Raw genomic sequence first — 21,087 nt, 5'->3', positions numbered from 1 at the left:
TGTTCTACATTTCTATTTGAGGTCTTTAAATTGCTTTAGATCTTGATATGAAACAGCACTTGCAAAAAGATGACACAAAATAAAATTGTATTTCCTCTGCCACCTCTTCTCTGTAGGCCTACAAAACTCCGCATTCGAGATTTGTTTTAATTTTGCGCTGCTGGGAACGATGATCCGCTTGGCTTTCCGTAGTTACATCTGATTGGCCGACAGTGATGTGTCGTCATCCAATCACACCATGTAGCCGTGTCTGCATAGGCTATCGTTGTGTTCATAACATCGGACCAGAGTGTTCTACATCGATAGTATTATTTTCTGTTATCTTCTTCACTTTCACCAGTTTCCTACATTTGAAGAAGAGCCATCATGGAGAAAGTGATTTTAGTGACCGGTGCGAACAGGTAGGCAACGTACATTATTCATAAATCGTCTGACTGTCACTGCAGGTAATCTTGTCTAGTCTACTTGATGTGATTGGATAACGTTATTAATGCGATACAATTTTGCCAATCACTGCCTGTCAGATAATTAATGTGTTTGAAAAATGTTAGGGTAAACATTTGCAACAACGTTTCAAATGAATAAACCACTTGACGCAATATGGCGTTGTAACGTCATATTGTGGAAAATGTAGGCTACATGTTGACAAAGTTGCTGTTAGTGGAAATACTGCCAAGTTACATTCACATGTCTCACTTGTAATGAAGCTAGTGCGCTAATAGCCAAGTTCCTCTCTACTCTATCTCAAGCCAGCTTGTTGTCATTTAGTCTGACAAATTCATAAACTGACTATGATTCACTGATTGTCCACTGACTGTGTAATAACAGTTGACCTATGGAATTAAAATAAGCTTGTGTGTGCGTGCAATGCATGGACATGCAACACATGTGTACATGAGGGCGTTTGTGTCCTACTCCTACAGTATATGTCATCTCCTATCTATGACCTCTCCATCTCCACAGTGGTATCGGCCTAGCCCTGTGTGAGCGGCTGCTCTATGAGGACAGTCAGCTGCAGCTGTGTCTGGCCTGCAGGAACATGCAGAGGGCTGAGGCGGCCCGCTCCGCTCTGCTGACCTCTCACCCCGACGCCCAAATAGACCTGCTGCACCTGGATGTAGGCTCTGTCCGCTCGGTTCTCCACGCCGCCCACAAGGTCAAGGCTAGGTATAGACCATCAGACCATTACCCCGTTAACACCTCACACACACACGTACACACGTACCATACACACACTAGTGGAGGCTCCTCATAGGAGGAAATGGAGGACCATCCTACTCAGTGAATTTCAGAAAAATGTAAAAAGCGAAACATTAAAAAAGTGATGCTTTTTAGATAAAACTGTACAAAGTATATTCACGTCACCAAATAACTGACTAAAACACACTGTTTTTTAATGAAGTTTTACAGTAGCCTCAACAGCACTCTCTGGGGTAGCACCATGGTGTAGCCGAAGGAGGGCTATTTTCCATCCTCCACATTGACTTCGATACAAAACATTTTAGGCTCATGATTCTTGCCGTCTTCCATAGACTTACACAGTAATTATGACAACTTCCAAAGGATGTCCTCCAACCTATCCAGAGCTTTTGCAGCATGAACTGATATGTTGCCCACCCAATCAATGGATCAGATCATTAAACTAGTACTGGAAGCATAAGCTACAGCAAGCTAGCAGTGTAGTGTGTAACATGTGGTGAGTAGTTGACTCAAAGACAGAGAAAAACAATAGTTGAACAAGTTTTGAACAAATCATTTTCTTCAAAAATTGTATTAATTTATTGCCACAGGGCCCACATGTGTAACTCATAAACTGCTTGCTGTACACTGTACTGAGTGATTGTAGCTGGTTTACTAAGATGTTACTTCTAGTAGCTATGTTGACTTTAGCTAATATAGTGACAATGATGTAGGCTGTGTGTGGTGGTTATGATATGAAGGTTTGGCTTGGAAAGGTTTTTTTCGCCTAGTCACAGGCAGCTGTTGTGTTGTGCACTGAAGTCCACAAGCGAAGGGAAAAAGTGAGAGGAGGAGAGCACTTTGAAATGCCTTTCTTAAATGGAAGAAAACTGAATGAAAATGGGATAAACTTACCAGAACATTCTAGATCAGCTAGATGCAGACAAAAGTGTGCAAGGTGGTATTGAATGTGTCACTCACTGTCTGTCACCTTGATTACTACAAATTTGTCTCTCGACATGTGCACCTGCATTGGAAACTTTCATTCGTAGGCTAGGTTGTAGAAACCTCGTGATGGGTAAAGGAAAATTCAAGTGTCATGTAATAGCCTAAACCTATCAATGTTACATTGAGCTGGGTGAATGGAAAATGAATGACAGTATATATATATATATATATATATATAATAAATAAATTATGAGCATGGTGTTATTTCTATTACAGCATATTGGATATATGCTGTAATAGAAATAACACCATGCTCATAATTTATTTTATATATATATATATATATATCTGCTAAAAAAAATAAAGGGAACACTAAAATAACACATCCTAGATTTGAATGAATTAAATATTCTTATTAAATACTTTTTTCTTTACATAGTTGAATGTGCTGACAAAAAAAATCACAGAAAAATGATCAATGGAAATCAAATTGATCAACCCATGGAGGTCTGGATTTGGAGTCACACTCAAAATTAAAGTGGTGAACCACACTTATAGGCTGATCCAACTTTGATGTAATGTCCTTAAAACAAGTCAAAATGAGGTTCAGTAGTGTGTGTGGCCTCCACGTGCCTGTATGACCTCCCTACAACGCCTGGGCATGCTCCTGATGAGGTGGCGGATGGTCTCCTGAGGGGTCTCCTCCCAGACCTGGACTAAAGCATCCGCCAACTCCTGGACAGTCTGTGGTGCAACTTAGCGTTGGTGGATGGAGCGAGACATGATGTCCCAGATGTGCTCAATTGGATTCAGGTCTGGGGAACGGGTGGGCCAGTCCATAGCATCAATGCCTTCCTCTTGCAGGAACTGCTGACACACTCCAGCCACATGAGGTCTAGCATTGTCTTGCATTAGGAGGAACCCAGGGCCAACCACACCGGCATATGGTCTCACAAGGGGTCTGAGGATCTCATCTCGGTACCTAATGGCAGTCAGGCTACCTCTGGCGAGCACGTGGAGGGCTGTGCGGCCCCCCAAAGAAATGCCACCCCACACCATGACTGACCCACCGCCAAACCGGTCATGCTGGAGGATGTTGCAGGCGGCCGAACATTCTCCACGGCGTCTCCAAACTGTTACGTCTGTCACATGTGCTCAGTGTGAACCTGCTTTCATCTGTGAAGAGCACAGGGCGCCAGTGGCGAATTTGCCAAGCTTGGTGTTCTCTGGCAAATGCCAAACGTCCTGCACGGTGTTGGACTGTAAGCACAACCCCCACCTGTGGACGTCTGGCCCTCATACCACCCTCATGGAGTCTGTTTCTGACCGTTTGAGCAGACACATGCACATTTGTGGCCTGCTGGAGGTCATTTTGCAGGGCTCTGGCAGTGCTCCTCCTGCTCCTCCTTGCACAAAGGCGGAGGTAGCGGTCCTGCTGCTGGGTTGTTGCCCTCCTCCACGTCTCCTGATGTACTGGCCTGTCTCCTGGTAGTGCCTGCATGCTCTGGACCCTACGCTGACAGACACAGCAAATCTTCTTGCCACATCTCGCATTGATGTGCCATCCTGGATGAGCTGCACTACCTGAACCACTTGTGTGGGTTGTAGACTCCGTCTCATGCTATCATGAGACGGAGTGAAAGTGTGAAAGCACCGCCAGCATTCAAAAGTGACCAAAACATCAGCCATGAAGCATAGGAACTGAGACGTGGTCTGTGGTCCCCACCTGCAGAACCAGTCCTTTATTGGGGGTGTCTTGCTAAATGCCTATAATTTCCACCTGTTGTCTATTCCATTTGCACAACAGCATGTGAAATGTATTGTCAATCAGTGTTGCTTCCTAAGTGGACAGTTTGATTTCACAGAAGTGTGATTGACTTGGAGTTACATTGTGTTGTTTAAGTGTTCCCTTTATTTTTTTGAGCAGTATATATAATATATAATAATAATAATAATAATAATAATATATGCCATTTATCAGACGCTTTTATCCAAAGCGACTTACAGTCATGTGTGCATACATTCTACGTATGGGTGATCCCGGGGATCGAACCCACTACCCTGGCGTTACAAGCGCCATGCTCTACCAACTGAGCTACAGAAGGACATACATACATACATACATGCATACATACATACATACATACATACATACATACATACATACATACATACATACATACATACATACATTCAGTGCCTTGCGAAAGTATTCGGCCCCCTTGAACTTTGCCACATTTCAGGCTTCAAACAAAGATAGAAAACTGTATTTTTTTTGTGAAGAATCAACAAGTGGGACACAATCATGAAGTGGAACGACATTTATTGGATATTTCAAACTTTTTTAACAAATCAAAAATGGAAAAATTGGGCGTGCAAAATTATTCAGCCCCTTTACTTTCAGTGCAGCAAACTCTCTCCAGAAGTTCAGTAAGGATCTCTGAATGATCCAATGTTGACCTAAATGACTAATGATGATAAATACAATCCACCTGTGTGTAATCAAGTCTCCGTATAAATGCACCTGCACTGTGATAGTCTCAGAGGTCCGTTAAAGGCGCAGGGAGCATCATGAAGAACAAGGAACACACCAGGCAGGTCCGAGATACTGTTGTGAAGAAGTTTAAAGCCGGATTTGGATACAAAAATATTTCCCAACAAACATCCCAAGGAGCACTGTGCAAGCGATAATATTGAAATGGAAGGAGTATCAGACCACTGCAAATCTACCAAGACCTGGCCATCCCTCAAACTTTCAGCTCATACAAGGAGAAGACTGATCAGAGATGCAGCCAAGAGGCCCATGATCACTCTGGAAGAACTGCAGAGATCTACAGCTGAGGTGGGAGACTCTGTCCATAGGACAACAATCAGTCGTATATTGCACAAATCTGGCCTTTATGGAAGAGTGGCAAGAAGAAAGCCATTTCTTAAAGATATCCATAAAAAGTGTAATTTAAAGTTTGCCACAAGCCACCTGGGAGACACACCAAACATGTGGAAGAAGGTGCTCTGGTCAGATGAAACCAAAATTGAACTTTTTGGCAACAATGCAAAACGTTATGTTTGGTGTAAAAGCAACAAAGCTCATCACCCTGAACACATCATCCCCACTGTCAAACATGGTGGTGGCAGCATCATGGTTTGGGCCTGCTTTTCTTCAGCAGGGACAGGGAAGATGGTTAAAATTGATGGGAAGATGGATGGAGCCAAATACAGGACCATTCTGGAAGAAAACCTGATGGAGTCTGCAAAAGACCTGAGACTGGGACGGAGATTTGTCTTCCAACAAGACAATGATCCAAAACATAAAGCAAAATCTACAATGGAATGGTTCAAAAATAAACATATCCAGGTGTTAGAATGGCCAAGTCAAAGTCCAGACCTGAATCCAATCGAGAATCTGTGGAAAGAACTGAAAACTGCTGTTCACAAATGCTCTCCATCCAACCTCACTGAGCTCGAGCTGTTTTGCAAGGAGGAATGGGGAAAAAATTCAGTCTCTCGATGTGCAAAACTGATAGAGACATACCCCAAGCGACTTACAGCTGTAATCGCAGCAAAAGGTGGCGCGTCAAAGTATTAACTTAAGGGGGCTGAATAATTTTTGCACGCCCAATTTTTCAGTTTTTGATTTGTTAAAGTTTGAAATATCCAATAAATGTCGTTCCACTTCATGATTGTGTCCCACTTGTTGTTGATTCTTCACAAAAAAAATACAGTTTTCTATCTTTATGTTTGAAGCCTGAAATGTGGCAAAAGGTCGCAAAGTTCAAGGGGGCCGAATACTTTCGCACGGCACTGTATGTATATATATATATGTATATGTATGTATGTGTGTATATATAAAATAAACAGCACCGACGCTGACACACACAAACGCATCTGGATATGGGCTCTGTCCGCTAGGTGGTCTGTGCTGCCACACAGTAGAAGTAATAGTCATTACCCAGTTAACCCCTCACACATACGTATAGACACACACACAAATGCATACGTACTTTACATCCTTTTCGATGTGACAACAATAAATACTTTTACTAATACTCATTTCACAGGTACAACAGACTGGACTACCTATACCTTAATGCCGGGATCATGCCAAATCCACAGATTGACATCAAAGCCTTTTTCAAGGGCCTATTTTCTAGGTAAGGCCTTCAAGCCGTACTCTACTCAAACAACACGCAACATTTCATTTCTTAAGGAACCCCTGCAGCTCCTCAAGGAACCATTTCTAGTCAATGGTTCATATTTGCACCTTTGGTTATTTGAGGGGTTCTTGGAGTAACCTTTTAATGGTTCAATGTAGCAACGGGTTCCTGGAGGAACCTTGGGGTGGAGGTGTGGCTTAGTAGGGATGTCTAACATCTAACAAGTCATTTAACAACTACCTAATACGCACAAATATAAAGAGGTGAATGAGAATATGTACATATAAATATATGGATGAGCGATGGCCGAGTGGCATAGGCAAGGTACAATAGATGGTATAAAATACAGTATATACATATGATTAATGTTGTATAACTCGTTTTTCAACCACTCCACAAATTTCTTGTTAACAAACTAGTTTTGGCAAGTCGGTTAAGGACATCTACTTTGTGCATGACACAAGTAATTTTTCCAACAATTGTTTACAGACAGAATATTTCACTTATAATTCACTACATCACAATTCCAGTGGGTCAGAAGATTCATACAGTAAGTTGACTGTGTCATTAAATGGCTTGGAAAATTCCAGAAAAGTATGTCATGGCTTTAGAAGCTTCTGATAGGCTAATTGACATAATTTGAGTCAATTGGAGGTGTACCTGTGGATGTATTTCAAGGCCTACCTTGTGCCTCTTTTCTTGACATCATGGGAAAATCAAAAGAAATAAGCCAAGATCTCAGAAAAAACATTGTACACCTCCAAGTCTGGTTCATCCTTGGGAGCAATTGCCAAACGCATGAAGGTACCATATTCATCTGTACAACAATAGTATGCAAGTATAAACACCATGGGACCATGCAGCTGTCATACTGCTCAGAAAGGAGATGTGTTCTGTCTCCTCGAGATTAATGTAATTTGGTGCGAAAAGTGCAAATCAATCCCAGAACAACAGCAAAGGACCTTGTGAGGATGCTGGAGGAAACGGGTACAAAAGTATCTATATCCACAGTAAAACGAGTCCTATATTGAAATAACCTGAAAGGTCGCTCAGCAAGGAAGAAGCCACTGCTCCAAAACCGCCATAAAAAAGCCAGACTACGGTTTGCAACTGCACATGGGGACAAAAATAGAACTGTTTGGCCACAATGACCATCGCTATGTTTGGAGGAAAAGGGGGAGGCTTGCAAGCCGGAGAACACCATCCCAACCATGAAGCACGGGGTGGCAGCATCATGTTATGGGGGTGCTTTGCTGCAGGAGGGACTGGTGCACTTCACAAAATCGATGGGGTCATGAGGAAGGAAAATTATGTGGATATATTGAAGCAACATCTCAAGACATGAGTCAGGAAGTTTTAACCAAGCTTTAGCTTGGTCGCAAATGGGTCTTCCAAATGGGTCTTCCAAATGGACAATGACCCCAAGCATACTTCCAAAGTTGTGGAAAAATTGCTCAAGGACAACAAAGCCAAGGTATTAGAGTGGCCATCAATCACAAAGCCCTGACCTCAATCCTATAAAACATTTGTGGGCAGAACTGAAAAAGCGTGTGTGAGCAAGGTGGCCTACAAACCTGACTCAGTTACACCAGCTCTGTCAGGAGGAATGGGCCAAAATTCACCCAACTTATTGTGGGAAGCTTGTGGAAGGCTACCTGACACGTTTGACCCAAGTTAAACAATTTAAAGGCAATGCTACCAAATACTAATTGAGTGTATGTGAACTTCTGACCCACTGGAAATGTGATGAAAGAAATGAAAGCTGAAATAAATAATTCTCTCTACTATTATTCTGACATTTCACATTCTTAAAATAAAGTGGTGATCCTAACTGACCTAAGACAGGGAATTTTTACTTCGATTAAATGTCAGGAATTGTGGAAAAACTGAGTTGAAATGTATTTGGCTTTGGTGTATGTAAACTTCCGACTTCAAATGTATGTAAACATTATTAAAGTGGCATTGTTTTAAAGTGACTAATTTATTAAAGTGGCCAGTGATTAGGTCTCAATGTAGGCAGCAGCCTCTCTGAGTTAGTGATTGCTGTTTAGCAGTCTGATGGCCTTGAGTTAGAAGCTGTTTTTCAGTCTCTCGGTCCCAGCGTTGATGCACCTGTACTAGAGGTCGACGAATTAAGATTTTTAAACGCCGATCCCAATTTATTGGAGGACCAAAAAAGCTGATACTGATTTTAAAATCGGCCTATTTCTTCTTTTTATTTACAGTGGGGCAAAAAGTATTTAGTCAGCCACCAATTTTGCAAGTTCTCCCACTTAAAAAGATGAGGCCTGTAATTTTCATCATAGGTACACTTCAACTATGACAGACAAAATGAGGAAAGAAAATCCAGAAAATCACATTGTAGGATAATTGCTCCCACAGTTGATTTGCAAGAACTGTTTGTCAGGAGCTTCATGAAATGGGTTTCCATGGTCGAAAAAAATCCAGAAAATCACATTGTAGGATTTTTAATGAATTTATTTGCAAATGAAAATAAGTATTTGGTCAATAACAAAAGTTTATCTCAATACTTTTATATACCCTTTGTTGGCAATGACAGAGGTCAAACGTTTTCTGTAAGTCTTCACAAGGTTTTCACACACTGTTGCTAGTATTTTGGCCCATTTCTCCAAACGTTTATTCTTTCAGTGAAATACGGAACCGTTCTGTATTTTATCGAACGGGTGGCATCCATAAGTCTAAATATTGCTGTTACAACCCTTAATGTTATGTCATAATTATATAAAATTCTGGCAAATTAATTACGGTCTTTTTTTAGGAAGAAATGGTCTTCACACAGTTCGCAGGGAGCCAGGCGGCCCAAACTGCTGCATATACCCTGACTCTGCTTGCACAGGACGCAATGGAACTGACAATTTCCCTAGTTAATATTGCCTGCTAACATGAATTTCTTTTAACTACATATGCAGGTTTAAAAAATATATACTTGTGTATTGATTTTAAGAAAGGCGTTTATGTTTATGGTTCGGTACATTGGTGCAATGACAGTGCTTTTTTCAGAAATGCGCTTGTTAAATCATCACCCATTTGACGAAGTAGGCTGTGATTCGATGATAAATTAACAGCCACTGCGGTTTTGTAGTTTCAATGAGGCTAAGAGGTGTATGAGTTCCTCAAAAGCCTATGCAAATCCCGAAGTTGGAGTATTTACCACTTTATAAGGTTATTTGGGCTCTCGAGTGGCGCAGCGGTCTAAGAGGCATCACTGCAGACCCTGGTTCGATTCCAGGCTGTATCAAGACCGTCCATGATTGAGAGTTCCATAGAGCGGCGCACAATTGGCCCAGCGTCATTAGGGTTTGGCTGGGGTAGGCCTTCATTGTAAATAGGAATTTGTTCTTAACTTCTCTGGCCAACATCCAGTGAGATTGCAGAGCTCCAAATTCTGATACAGAAATACTCATTATAAAAATTCATAAAAGATACAACTATTTTACATAGGTTTAAAGATGAATGTCTTGTGAATCCAACCACGGTGTCAGATTTCAAAAATTATTTATGGTGAAAGCATACCTTACAATTATTTGAGAACATAGCCCAGCAGACAAATCATTACAAACAGTAACCAGCCATGTAGAAGAGTTACACAAGTCAGAAATAGAGATAAAATGAATCCCTTAACTTTGATCTTCATATGTTTGCACTCAGAAGACATTCATTTATTCAATAATTTTTCCTTTTGTTCGATGAATCTTTATATCCAAAAACCTCTTTTGTTTGCACTTTTCCTTCAGTAATCCACAGGATCAAACACAGTCACAACAGGGAGACAAAAGTCCAAATTGTATCCGTAAAGTTCATAGAAACATGTCAAACCATGTTTATATTCAATCCTCAGGTTGTTTTTAGCTTAAATAATCGATAATATTTCAACCGGACAATAACGTCATCAATATAAAAGGTAAACAAGAAAGGCACTCTCTCGGTCATGCGCATGAAAAAGCTCTGTGACACGGCTTTTACTCCCTAATTTTTCAGAATACAAGCCTGCAACAATTTCTAAAGACTGTTGACATCTAGTGGAAGGCATGGGAACTGAAATTTGAGTCCCATCTCAATGGATACTGTAATGGCATTGAATAGAAAACTACAACAACAAAAATCCATTCAGGAAGTAGGATGTTTTCTCAGATTTTTGCCTGCCAAATCAGTTCTGTTATACTCCGACATTATTTTAACAGTTTTGGAAATTTTAGAGTTTTCTATCAAAATCTATGAATTATATGCATATCCTATCTTCTGGGCCTGAGTAGAAGGCAGTTTAATTTGGGCATGCTTTTCATCCAAAATTCCAAATGCTACCCCCCTACCCTACAGAAGTTAACTGACTTGCCTAGTTAAATAAAATAAATACACATATTACTATGTGTAATCAGCAATGTTAATATTATATTTTAATATGTCATCTGCATAAATATTCAAGGAAAGTTAAAATTTGCAGTGTAGAAACTTAACATAATGACATTTACCCTAACGGGTGGCCAAAAAGCCACACCGCCAATAAGCCACATCTCCAATCTGATAGGCTGCCATCTCTACAATAATTTATTTAAAAAGTTCCAAATTTAACCCATCATATGACAAAAGGTTCTGGTTTTAAACTTTAAACAGGGGTTCCTCGAAGATCCTTTTCAGAGGTGTTCCTCAAGGAACCTTTTTGAACTGGAAAGATTCCACCAGTGTGGCAACCCATAAGGTTCTTCGAGGCACCTTTTACTTCTCTCACAACTAGACTCCAAGTTTCCATTTGACCCCCTGAAAAAGTTTGAACTTAACCCTTCAGATATATATGTCTAGTAAGTGTTTAGCGTTGCCCAGTGCTCTGATGTGATGTCATCTTTGTGCTTCAGCAACGTCGTCAAAATGTTTGCCACAGCAGAGGGCCTCCTGACCCAGCAGGACCGTGTCAACAAAGATGGACTACAGGAAGTGTTCGCCACAAACCTGTTTGGACACTTTGTGCTGGTAAGTCACTTATCTTATTTTATCCTATCGTATCGTAATGTTTCTCAATACAGAGAGGTTTGTTTCAAATGGAAACAGAGCCTGGAAATTAAAACATAAGCTAGTTAGTGCCACGTTACCTACGTAACCTGACCCGGTCCCCTGTTACAACTAAGGGATAACTAAGGGATAGGGCCTGGAGTTTTCCTTGGTCAGGTTTCATGGTCACATGGTGAGGAAAAACGTAAAGGTGGGCTGATTTCGCCTCACTTTTCCATGTCCTTATTAAGAAATGATAGAAGCCATAACGAGAGTTGTGTTGAGGTTTTGGTATGATGTAGGTGTGTTATGTTGGTTGTGTGTTCCTCTTTACTCACCATAGTTAAAATATCCCATACAGCCACTTTACTTTCAACAAGGGATTGCGTGACTAATGGCTTTGCAAATGCCGGGTCATGTGCTGATGGGCTCCTAATCAATGATTATATTTTTTGGGGTGCTGCAAAGTAGCGGTCTCATAGGAGGCATGTGGGCACGATTGAAATCTAAAGCCAACCCAAGGAAAACTGTGAATTCCAGGATTCCTTAAATCTCATAACTATATTTTGGAAAACACTGACATTATGACTCAAGTTCTCCTACTTACACTTTTTTTGCGAGAATTTTGGGACAACTATTGATGCCATTTTCAACCAGATAAGTTGCTTTTTGATTTGGCCCCTTTGTTAAAGGAAAAGCACAAGGTATTGGAAACTTTAAAAACTCATCTACTTTTCAGAACCACAGAGAAAATGATACCCAGCTCACTGTAACAGGTACTAGAGACTCATGCTATTAACTATTAAACGTTTGTTTCTATCTGGTCCATTTTGTTTCCATGCTGTACCGTCCATGCACCTTACTCTCTAGTCCCTTGGACTGGCATTAGACAGTCTCAGTGATAGGACACAACAGACAGGCAAGGGCTGGAATTCAATCAAACCAGGCATTCATTAGCAATGTTTACTTTCATGTATTTTCTCAAAGTTCTTGGTAATTTCACTCATCATATTTCTTGATTCCCAATTGAAAATGTATTTCATTCATTTTCCACAAGACACAGCGACAAAAAAAGTCCAAATTAAACCTACCCCCATATGAGAGAGTAATCTTACCTGTCCAGGTCTCCAGACTAACATTTTCCAAGTTTTTCAGTTTGTGACAACAGCCCATGATTTGGTCGCACACAATTATTTTGCAGCGTCACGCAATAGAAACAAATTGGTATCATTACTGGGATGGTAATAGGGCTGTGGCAGTCATTACATTTTGTCAGCCGGTAATTGCCATGTAAATAGCTGCCAATCTCATGGTAATTCACCGTTAATTAACATGAACACGTTTAGCATCTCCTGGCTTTCACGCATAGCCTACAAGCTATTGATGCGGACCTTGGGAACATCTACATAAAGACATTTAAGTTTAATAAATCCATTTAATATAGCCCACACCATCACAATAAATCTATTTATTTTAGACAGGTCTAAAGAAACATGATAAACTCAACTGCGTTTATTTTCAGCAAACATCAAGTGTAAATATTTGTATGAACATAACAAGATTCAACAACTGAGATGTAAACTGAACAAGTTCCACAGACATGTGACTAACAGAATTTGAATAATGTGTCCCTGAACAAAGGGGGGTCAAAATCAAAAGTAATAGTCAGTATCTGGTGTGGCCACCAGCTGCATTAAGTACTGCATCTCCTCCTCATGGACTGCACCAGATTTGCCAGTTCTTCCTGTGAGATGTTACCCCACTCTTCCACCAAGGCACCTGCAAGTTCCCAGACATTTCTGGGGGAATGGCCCTAGCCCTCACCCTCCGATCTAACAGGTCCCAGACGTGCTCAATGGGATTGAGATCCGGGCTCTTCGCTGGCCATGGCAGAACACTGACATTTTCATCATAGGTACACTTCAACTATGACAGACAAAATGAGGAAAGAAAATCCAGAAAATCACATTGTAGGATAATTGCTCCCACAGTTGATTTGCAAGAACTGTTTGTCAGGAGCTTCATGAAATGGGTTTCCATGGCCGATAAGCCTAAGATCTCACCAAGCGCAATGCCAAACGTTGGCTGGAGTGTTGTAAAGCTTGCAGCCATTGGATTCTGGAGCAGTAGAAAAGTGATAAATCAGCTACACCGTCTGAAAGTCCGATGGATGAATCTGGGTTTGGCGGATGCCAGGGGAACGCTACCTGCCTGAATTTATCGTGTCAACTGTTAAGTTTGGTGGAGGAGGAATATGGTCTGGGGCTGTTTTTCATGGTTCGATCTAGGCCTATAGTTCCAGTGAAGGGAAATCTTAACGCTACAGCATACAATGTAATTCTAGACGATTCTGTGCTTCCAACTTTGTGGCAACAGTTTCAGGCCCTGTTTCAGTATGACAATGCCCCCGTGCACAAAGTGAGGTCCCAACAGAAATGTTTTGTCGATCGGTGTGGAAGAACTTGACTGGCCTGCACAGAGCCCTGACCTCAACCCCATCGAACACCGACTGCAAGTCTGTTCCAATCACCCAAAATCAGTGCCCGACCTCACCTATTCTCTTGTGGCTGAATGGAAACAATTCCCCGCAGCAACGTTCCAACATGGAGGCTGTTATAGCAGCAAAGGGTTAACCAACTCCATGTTAATGTCCAGGATTTTGGAATGATATGTTCAACGAGCAGGTGTCCACATACTTTTGGTCATGTAGTGTTCCTAAATAAAATATAAAGGGTAGGCTTCAAATAATTTGCAGAGGGACTGCATACATGCGGCTATTCTGTGTTGAGTGGTTAACAAATAAACAGTTCCTCCTCAATGCTTTTATTTAGTTATTTATAGAAATTTAGTTGTGATACAAATGTTAGGCTATGTGTTTAGATTTTTTAAATACATTCTAAGGCTGCATGATGCGACTCTAATGATGTCACGTGACTAGGGTGGGCATTCTGTTTTGTATTTCTATGTCTTGGCCTGGTATGGTTCTCAGAACCATACTTAGGAACCCTTTCCCCCCACCTGTTTTGTGGGAAGATACTTTGTAGTTGTTCAGGGCACATAGCCCAAAGCTTCACGGTTGTTTTTTTTGTTCTTGGTTTTGTCGACGTCACTTTTAAATAAAGTTAAAATGTACGCTTACCATGTCCACCTTGGTCCAGTCTTTCAGCCAGCCATGACAAATGATAAGAGGCATAAGCTCTGCTCTATTTCTTGCGCAGGCTGCACACACCTCATCAGTCTCTCATTCACAATTTGACAAGCACTTGATAATATACACACCCATCAGACTATTCTCAATCTTTAATGTGGTCTTTATGTATAGCCTACTAATATACGCTACGGTTCAAAAGTTTAGGGTCACTTGTCCATTTCAATTAACATCAAATTGATCAGAAATACAGTGTAGACATTGTTAATGTTGTAAATGACTGTTTTTCTTTAAAAAAAACAAGGACATTTCTAAGTGACCCCAAACTTTTGAATGGTGATAATACTAAGACTAGGGGAAGCTAAGCTTTCCCTAAAGTAAATTTGAATTAAATTGCCTAAATTATATAGCCTAATTAGCCTATGTCTGTCTATACAAAAATAAATGAAATCATTCAAAATAGGCTACTCAAACATGATTTGGCCACAGATGATCATTACTTAAAAAAAAACACATATTGTCGTGTTATTGTTCAGTTGTGACTGTCTGTGAAAAGTAGAGGCCAAGCTAGGCATAATAGAATCAAGGGAAAACCGTTTGGAAAGCAAATGGTCAGAGACTAGATGGACGTCATTCTATTCGTCTCCCCTTCTCGTAGGCCTATTATAAGGACAACGTCGTTTTGATTGATCTGTTTGTCAGTGTCAGCAGGAGTAGGCTACCTTGTAATTTGTTGTATTAAAACATATTCTGCTAATGTCTCCAGTCATATCAAATGTAGTAGAATTGCATGAAATGTGTTTTAAAAGGCCACATTTTTTTCCATGCCATGCAAAGAAAGAAGAAATATATCTGACATCGCCTAGGTCTACGCAATACGTGCTCAGCCATGAATTGAATTTTTTTTTTTCAAACAGTGATTGAGTTCTGTTGTTAGCCTAAATTATGACTATCCAATCTACTCATCACATTATGAATAGTAGGCTATCTTACATAAGTATGCAAATTCCATGATGCGCCAATGCAGTGTTAAAGGGTCGCAAAATGCGATTAAATGGTCGCAGTCTGGAGCCCAGCTGTCTCATTGTTCCAGGTTCTGTCCCTTCAAACATTGTCATACTTTCCATCTCTATGTTCCAGGTCAGGGAGCTAGACTCTATCCTTTGCCAGGCTGGTCAGACCTCCCGGGTAGTGTGGACTTCGTCCAGCAATGCCAGACGCTCAGCCTTCAGTCTAGACGATGTCCAGCACAGACTGGGGACCGAGCCCTACGCGTCCTCAAAGTATGCCTCCGACCTTATCAGCCTTGCCCTCAACAGACACAACAACAGCCAGGTGAGCCAATGTTTACTCAGTTACACATGGCAGTATTGGGCTATGTATGAGCCACTGGTGGGTTGTGGCAGATCCATTTTGGATCCTTGCAAGAGATGTGTACTAGGTTAGGTACACACGTATTCAGTTGCACATGGCTGTGCAACTGAATAAGAAGCATAGCTATGTCACAATGGGATGCCGGACTATCGCGTCTCAGCGTCTGTGAACTACGATTTACCCTTAATCATAATTCAGGAGCAACTGGTGGGTCCATTCTGGGTCCTGGCCTGGTGAGAGACTGGAGTGTCTATGCTAGATCCTAATGGAATTGTGAATGTTGCCCCCTCTCTTTGTTCATAATGTCAAGTTGCATGACATTTTATATTTAGTCAAACTCTACCTCAAAAGTCAGTACATGTATCAGATAAACAATAATGATACCTTTTTTTTTGTTTTTTACACGATTGACAGGGGCTGTACTCATCAGTGATTTGTCCAGGGCTGGTGATGACCAATCTTACCTATGGCATCCTCCCCTCCTTCTTCTGGACCCTCATCATGCCCATCATGTATCTTGTAAGTTGTTTTTTTACTCTTCAGTCTTCTTTTACTGTTTTGACATAATTTGTTGTGGTCTTGTGATATCATCAGGAAATCTCATTTGTACAACTTGTATTGTTACTCAACATGTTTTGTCTTCATGAACAGATAAGAATCTTCACCAACACGTTCACACTGACACCGCACAATGGAGCTGGAGCATTGGTATGCCTCTCAGAAACCAATCTAAACAGTTCAGATATTTATTATTTACATATTAACATCTAATATTGTACATATTTATGGGCTGGTTTCCCAGTTACAGGTCAAAAGCTTATTCCTGAACTAAAAAGCAGAATCTGTGTCCGGGTACCCGAACGTGTATCGTCTTTTTTTTAATGTAATGTTACCATCAATTAACTTGTTTTTACATTTTGCATCTTTGATCTCTTTTGGCAATTATTGGATATTTTACAGCATAAGAATATTTAAATATGAAATTAGTATTTTCTTAGGATTTGACAGTTAATTACCACTGCGTCCTTACAACAAACATTGAGGTATATTCGTATTACTGCATTATCACTCTCGCCATGCTTATCTGATGGTTTTTGTGTGTTTACCCGGAAGATGCTTTTACGGTTGAAAAATGTCACTCAACAGCTTGAAATGTTTAGATAATACATCTGAGTCATATTTCATAATCTGATATGTCATCCTGCCTTTTAATAGCACTCGCTGTTTCTGAAAAAAACGGAGTCCCTGGATCCGAGGGCAAAGTATCACAGTTTGACGTCAGGCATGGGGAGCAACTACACGCAGCCTCGACAAGTGAGTGTGTCTTTCACAGTCCTCATTTAATAATACCCCCCCCACACACACACACACCAAATCACAGTAAGCAAACACGATAGAAAGCTAGGCCCCAAGATGAGCATCTGTAATATTAAAGTTGTGAACAGATTCTATATTGCTGTTTCGGTCTGATAGGGTTGTTCTTGCTTTTGGGACGGCAGGGTAGCCTAGTGGTTAAAGCGTTGGGCCAGTAACCGAAAGGTTGCTAGATCGACAGACCTTGTCAGCTCGGGGATTCGATCTGGCCCTGAACAAGGCAGTTAACCCACCGTTCCTAGGCTGTCCTTGTAAATAAGAATTTGTTCTTAACTGACTTGCCTAGTTAAATACAATTTTAAAATGGGTTTTAAGTCCATGTTATTTGATAGGAAAAAAAGTGTTGTTATCTAGCCTTTTTCTCATGACTTTGGTGTTTTCTGTTTTCTTTAGATGGACATCGATGATGACATGTCAGAGGCCCTGTATGTGAAACTGCTGGAAATGGAAAAATCTGCTCGTAAGAGATTGAAAGAAGAGGATGACAATAAACAAGCCTACAAAAAGTACCTCAACCAGACAGAGTAGTATTTTGTATGGCTATACTCCTTTGCTGACTAGTTTAGGCCTAATCACACAACTTTTATTCTATAGCATATAATATATAATTTTGTTACGTTACAGCCTTGTTCTAAAATTGATTAAATACATTTTTAAAAATCTCAGCAATCTACACCATAATGACAAAGTGAAAACAGATTTTTTGAATTGTTTGCAAATGTATTAAAAAATAAAAACGAATAACTTATTTACATAAGTATTCAGACCCTTTGCTATGTGACTCAAAATTGAGCTCCAGTGCATCCTGTTTCCATTGATCATCCTTGAGATTTCTACAACTTGATTGGAGTCTGCCTGTGGTAAATTAAATTGATTGGTCTTGATTTTGAAAGGCAAACACCTGTCTATAAGGTCCCACAGTTGACAGTGCATGTCAGAGCAAAAACCAAGCCACGAGATTAAATGAATTGTCTGTAGAGCTCCGAGACAGGATTGTGTCAAGGCACAGATCTGGGGAAGGGTACCAAAACATTTCTGCAGCATTGAAGGTCCCCAAGAACACAGTGGCCTCGATCATTCTTAAATAGAAAAAGTTTGAAACCACCAAGACTCTTCCTAGAGCTGGCTGCCCGGCCAAACAGCAATAGGGGGAGAATGGCCTTGGTCAGGGAGGTGACCAAGAACCTGATGGTCACTCTGACAGAGCTCCAGAGTTCCTCTGTGGAGATGGGAAAAACTTCCAGAAGGACTACCATCTATGCAGCACTCCACCAATCAGGCCTTGATGGTAGAGTGCCCAGACGGAAGCCACTCCTCAGTAAAAGGCACATGACAGCCTGCTTTGAGTTTTCCAAATGTCACCTAAAGACTCTCAGAACATGAGAAACATGACTCTCTGGTCTGATGAAACTAAGATTGAACTCTTTGGCCTGAATGCCAAGCGTTATGTCTGGATGAACCCGATCGAACATCTCTGGAGAGACCTGAAAATAGCCGTGCAGCAATGCTCCCCATCCAACTTGACAGAGCTGGAGAGGATCTGAACAGAATTGTAGAAACTCCCCAAATACAGATGTGCAAAGCTTGTAGCGTCATACCCAAGAATACTTGAGGCTGTAATTGCTGCCAAAGGTGCATCAACAAAGTACTGACTAAAGGGTCTGAATACTTATGTAAATGTGATATTTTAATTAGCAAAAAAATCTAAAAACCTGTTTTTGCTTGGTGATTATGGGGAATTGTTTGTAGATTGAGGGGGAAAAAACTATTTAATCAATTTTAGAATAAGGCTGTAACCGAACAAAATGTGGAAAAAGTCAAGGGGTCTGAATAATTTCCGAAAGCACTGTATATAAACGAAACTGTTTTATTCAGTGTGTTTTACTCCGTGTGAATTAAGAGAAATTGTATTCTCTGTATAAGTTGACCATAGCCATGAGGGACTAGTGGTTTGAATAATGTCTCTCTTTGAGTGAATACTCTATAGAATCATCTGTTTGCATTGACTTTTTATCAGCCACCATTTTCAATAGCCTCCCTAGTTGAGTAGAGGTTTCCCCATTTTCAATAGCCTCCCTAGTTGAGTAGAGGTTCCCCCATTTTCAATAGCCTCCCTAGTTGAGTAGAGGTTCCCCCATTTTCAATAGCCTCCCTAGTTGAGTAGAGGTTTCCCCATTTTCAAGCACTTCATAATTTGATCTTGGTTAGTGTACGCTAGCTAGGCTACATGAGTGCTGTTCCTTTTGTGACTATGACAGGAACATGTACAGTAGGCACTCAAGTAGATTAAAATATGGTTGAAAGAATATATTAAAACAGACTGCAACTTGAATACTGAAATCCACTGAAAATACTGGAACACTAAAAGCAAATGCTGAAACTGATACACCTGAAATGGTTAATGGACATTTGTTAATGTCTCAGAAACAAGCCTGTACATTCCTGCTGCTAACTCAAGGAGCTAAATGTTGTAGACTGTCAAGAGGTTTTGTGAATTATCAAGCACAAATAGCAATAACTGACCAGAACTAGGCATCGCATTCCTTTGTGTTTGCTTGGTTAAGATGAAGAGTTGTGAGCCGTTGAACTTTTATTGAAATGAAAGTTTAAAATGAAAGATTTCTTTGCATTATTTATGTGTAGCTTGTTTGAATGAAAAGTTGATTGACGCCACCACTCTTCAAGCTAATGCTGACTTTGGTTCAATTTCTGACGTGTTCTTATCTGCAGTGCCTTTAGAAACTTTTTCCACATTTTGTTGTGTTAAAGCCTGAATTTACAAAATGACTAAATTGAGATAGTGTCACACAATACCCTATAATGTCAAAGTGGAATTATGTTTATAGAAATGTTTACAAATGAATAAAAAATGAAAAGCTGGAATGTCTCGAGTCAGTAAGTATTCAACCCCTTGCTTTAGAAGTCACTTAATAAGTTGCATATGAACAATAATAGTGTTGAACATGATTTTATTTAATGAATACCTCATCTCTGTACCCCACACATTCAGTCGAGCAGTGAATTTCAAACAGATTGAACCACAAAGGCCAGGGAGGTTTTTGAAAGCCTCGCAAAGAAGGGCACCTATTGGTAGATGGGTACAAAAAACAAAGTGTTAATTACACTTTGGATGGTGTATCAATACACCCAGTCACTACAAATAATTGTTATTTTGTATTTTTTTCTCTCCCCAATTTGTAGTTGTATGTAGTCTTGTCCCATCGCTGCAACTCCCATACGGACTAGGGAGATGTGAAGGTTGAGAGCCGTGTGTCCTCCGAAACACGACCCCGCTTCTTGACACAATACCTGCTTATACCAGAAGCCAGCCACACCAATGTGTCGGAGGAAACACTGTATACCTGGCAACCGTGTCAGCGTGCATGCACCCTGCCCACCACAGGAGTCGCTAGAGCGCGATGAGATGTCTGTGGTAGGATAAAACTGACGATGGATCAGCAACATTTTAGTTACTCAACAATACTAACCAAATTGACAGAACGAAAAATATTCTAAAACATGCATCCTGTTTGCAACAGGGCACTAAAGTAGTACTGCAAAAAATGTGTCAAAGCAATTAACACAAAGTGTTTGTGTTTGGGGCAAATCCAAAACAACACATTACTGAGTACCACTCAACATTTTCAATCATAATGGTGGCTGATTATGTCAGGGGTATGCTTGTAATTGTTAAGGACTGGGGAGTTTTCCAGGATAAAATATCAACGGAATGGAGCTAAGCACAGGCAAAATTCTGGAGGAAAACCTGGTTCTGTCTGCTTTCCACCAGACAATGGGAGATGAATTTGCCTTTCAGCAGGACAATAATCTAACACTTAAGGCCAAATCTACACTGGAGTTGCTTACCAAGAAGACAGTGAATCTTCGAGTGGCTGAGTTACAGTT

General features: G+C 40.6%; 1 protein-coding gene across 2 annotated transcripts; it reads left to right on the top strand.

Annotated features, from left to right (window-relative positions):
- The first annotated feature begins 226 nt into the window (after nucleotides 1-226).
- On the top strand, nucleotides 227-20,060 carry hsd17b7 (hydroxysteroid (17-beta) dehydrogenase 7). Of its 2 annotated transcripts, XR_008077497.1 has the most exons (10): nucleotides 227-401; nucleotides 964-1,167; nucleotides 6,186-6,278; nucleotides 11,153-11,267; nucleotides 15,574-15,768; nucleotides 16,222-16,326; nucleotides 16,459-16,515; nucleotides 17,023-17,121; nucleotides 17,575-19,309; nucleotides 19,348-20,060. XR_008077497.1 is itself a non-coding variant. In XM_035800441.2 (9 exons), the coding sequence occupies exons 1-9, from the start codon at nucleotides 367-369 to the stop codon at nucleotides 17,707-17,709; spliced, it is 1,038 nt and encodes a 345-aa protein (XP_035656334.1). In that variant the 5' UTR covers nucleotides 227-366; the 3' UTR covers nucleotides 17,710-20,060. The 2 variants fall into 2 exon arrangements, 1 of the variants encoding a protein (XP_035656334.1); XM_035800441.2 differs by having other exon boundaries at nucleotides 17,575-20,060.
- Nucleotides 20,061-21,087: the final 1,027 nt, after the last annotated feature.

The sequence above is a fragment of the Oncorhynchus keta genome, chromosome 23 (assembly GCF_023373465.1).
Source record: "Oncorhynchus keta strain PuntledgeMale-10-30-2019 chromosome 23, Oket_V2, whole genome shotgun sequence".
Classification (NCBI taxonomy): Eukaryota; Metazoa; Chordata; class Actinopteri; order Salmoniformes; family Salmonidae; genus Oncorhynchus; species Oncorhynchus keta.
The sequence above is the reverse complement of the archived record's forward strand: the minus strand, read 5'-3'. Positions and strand labels throughout refer to the sequence as shown.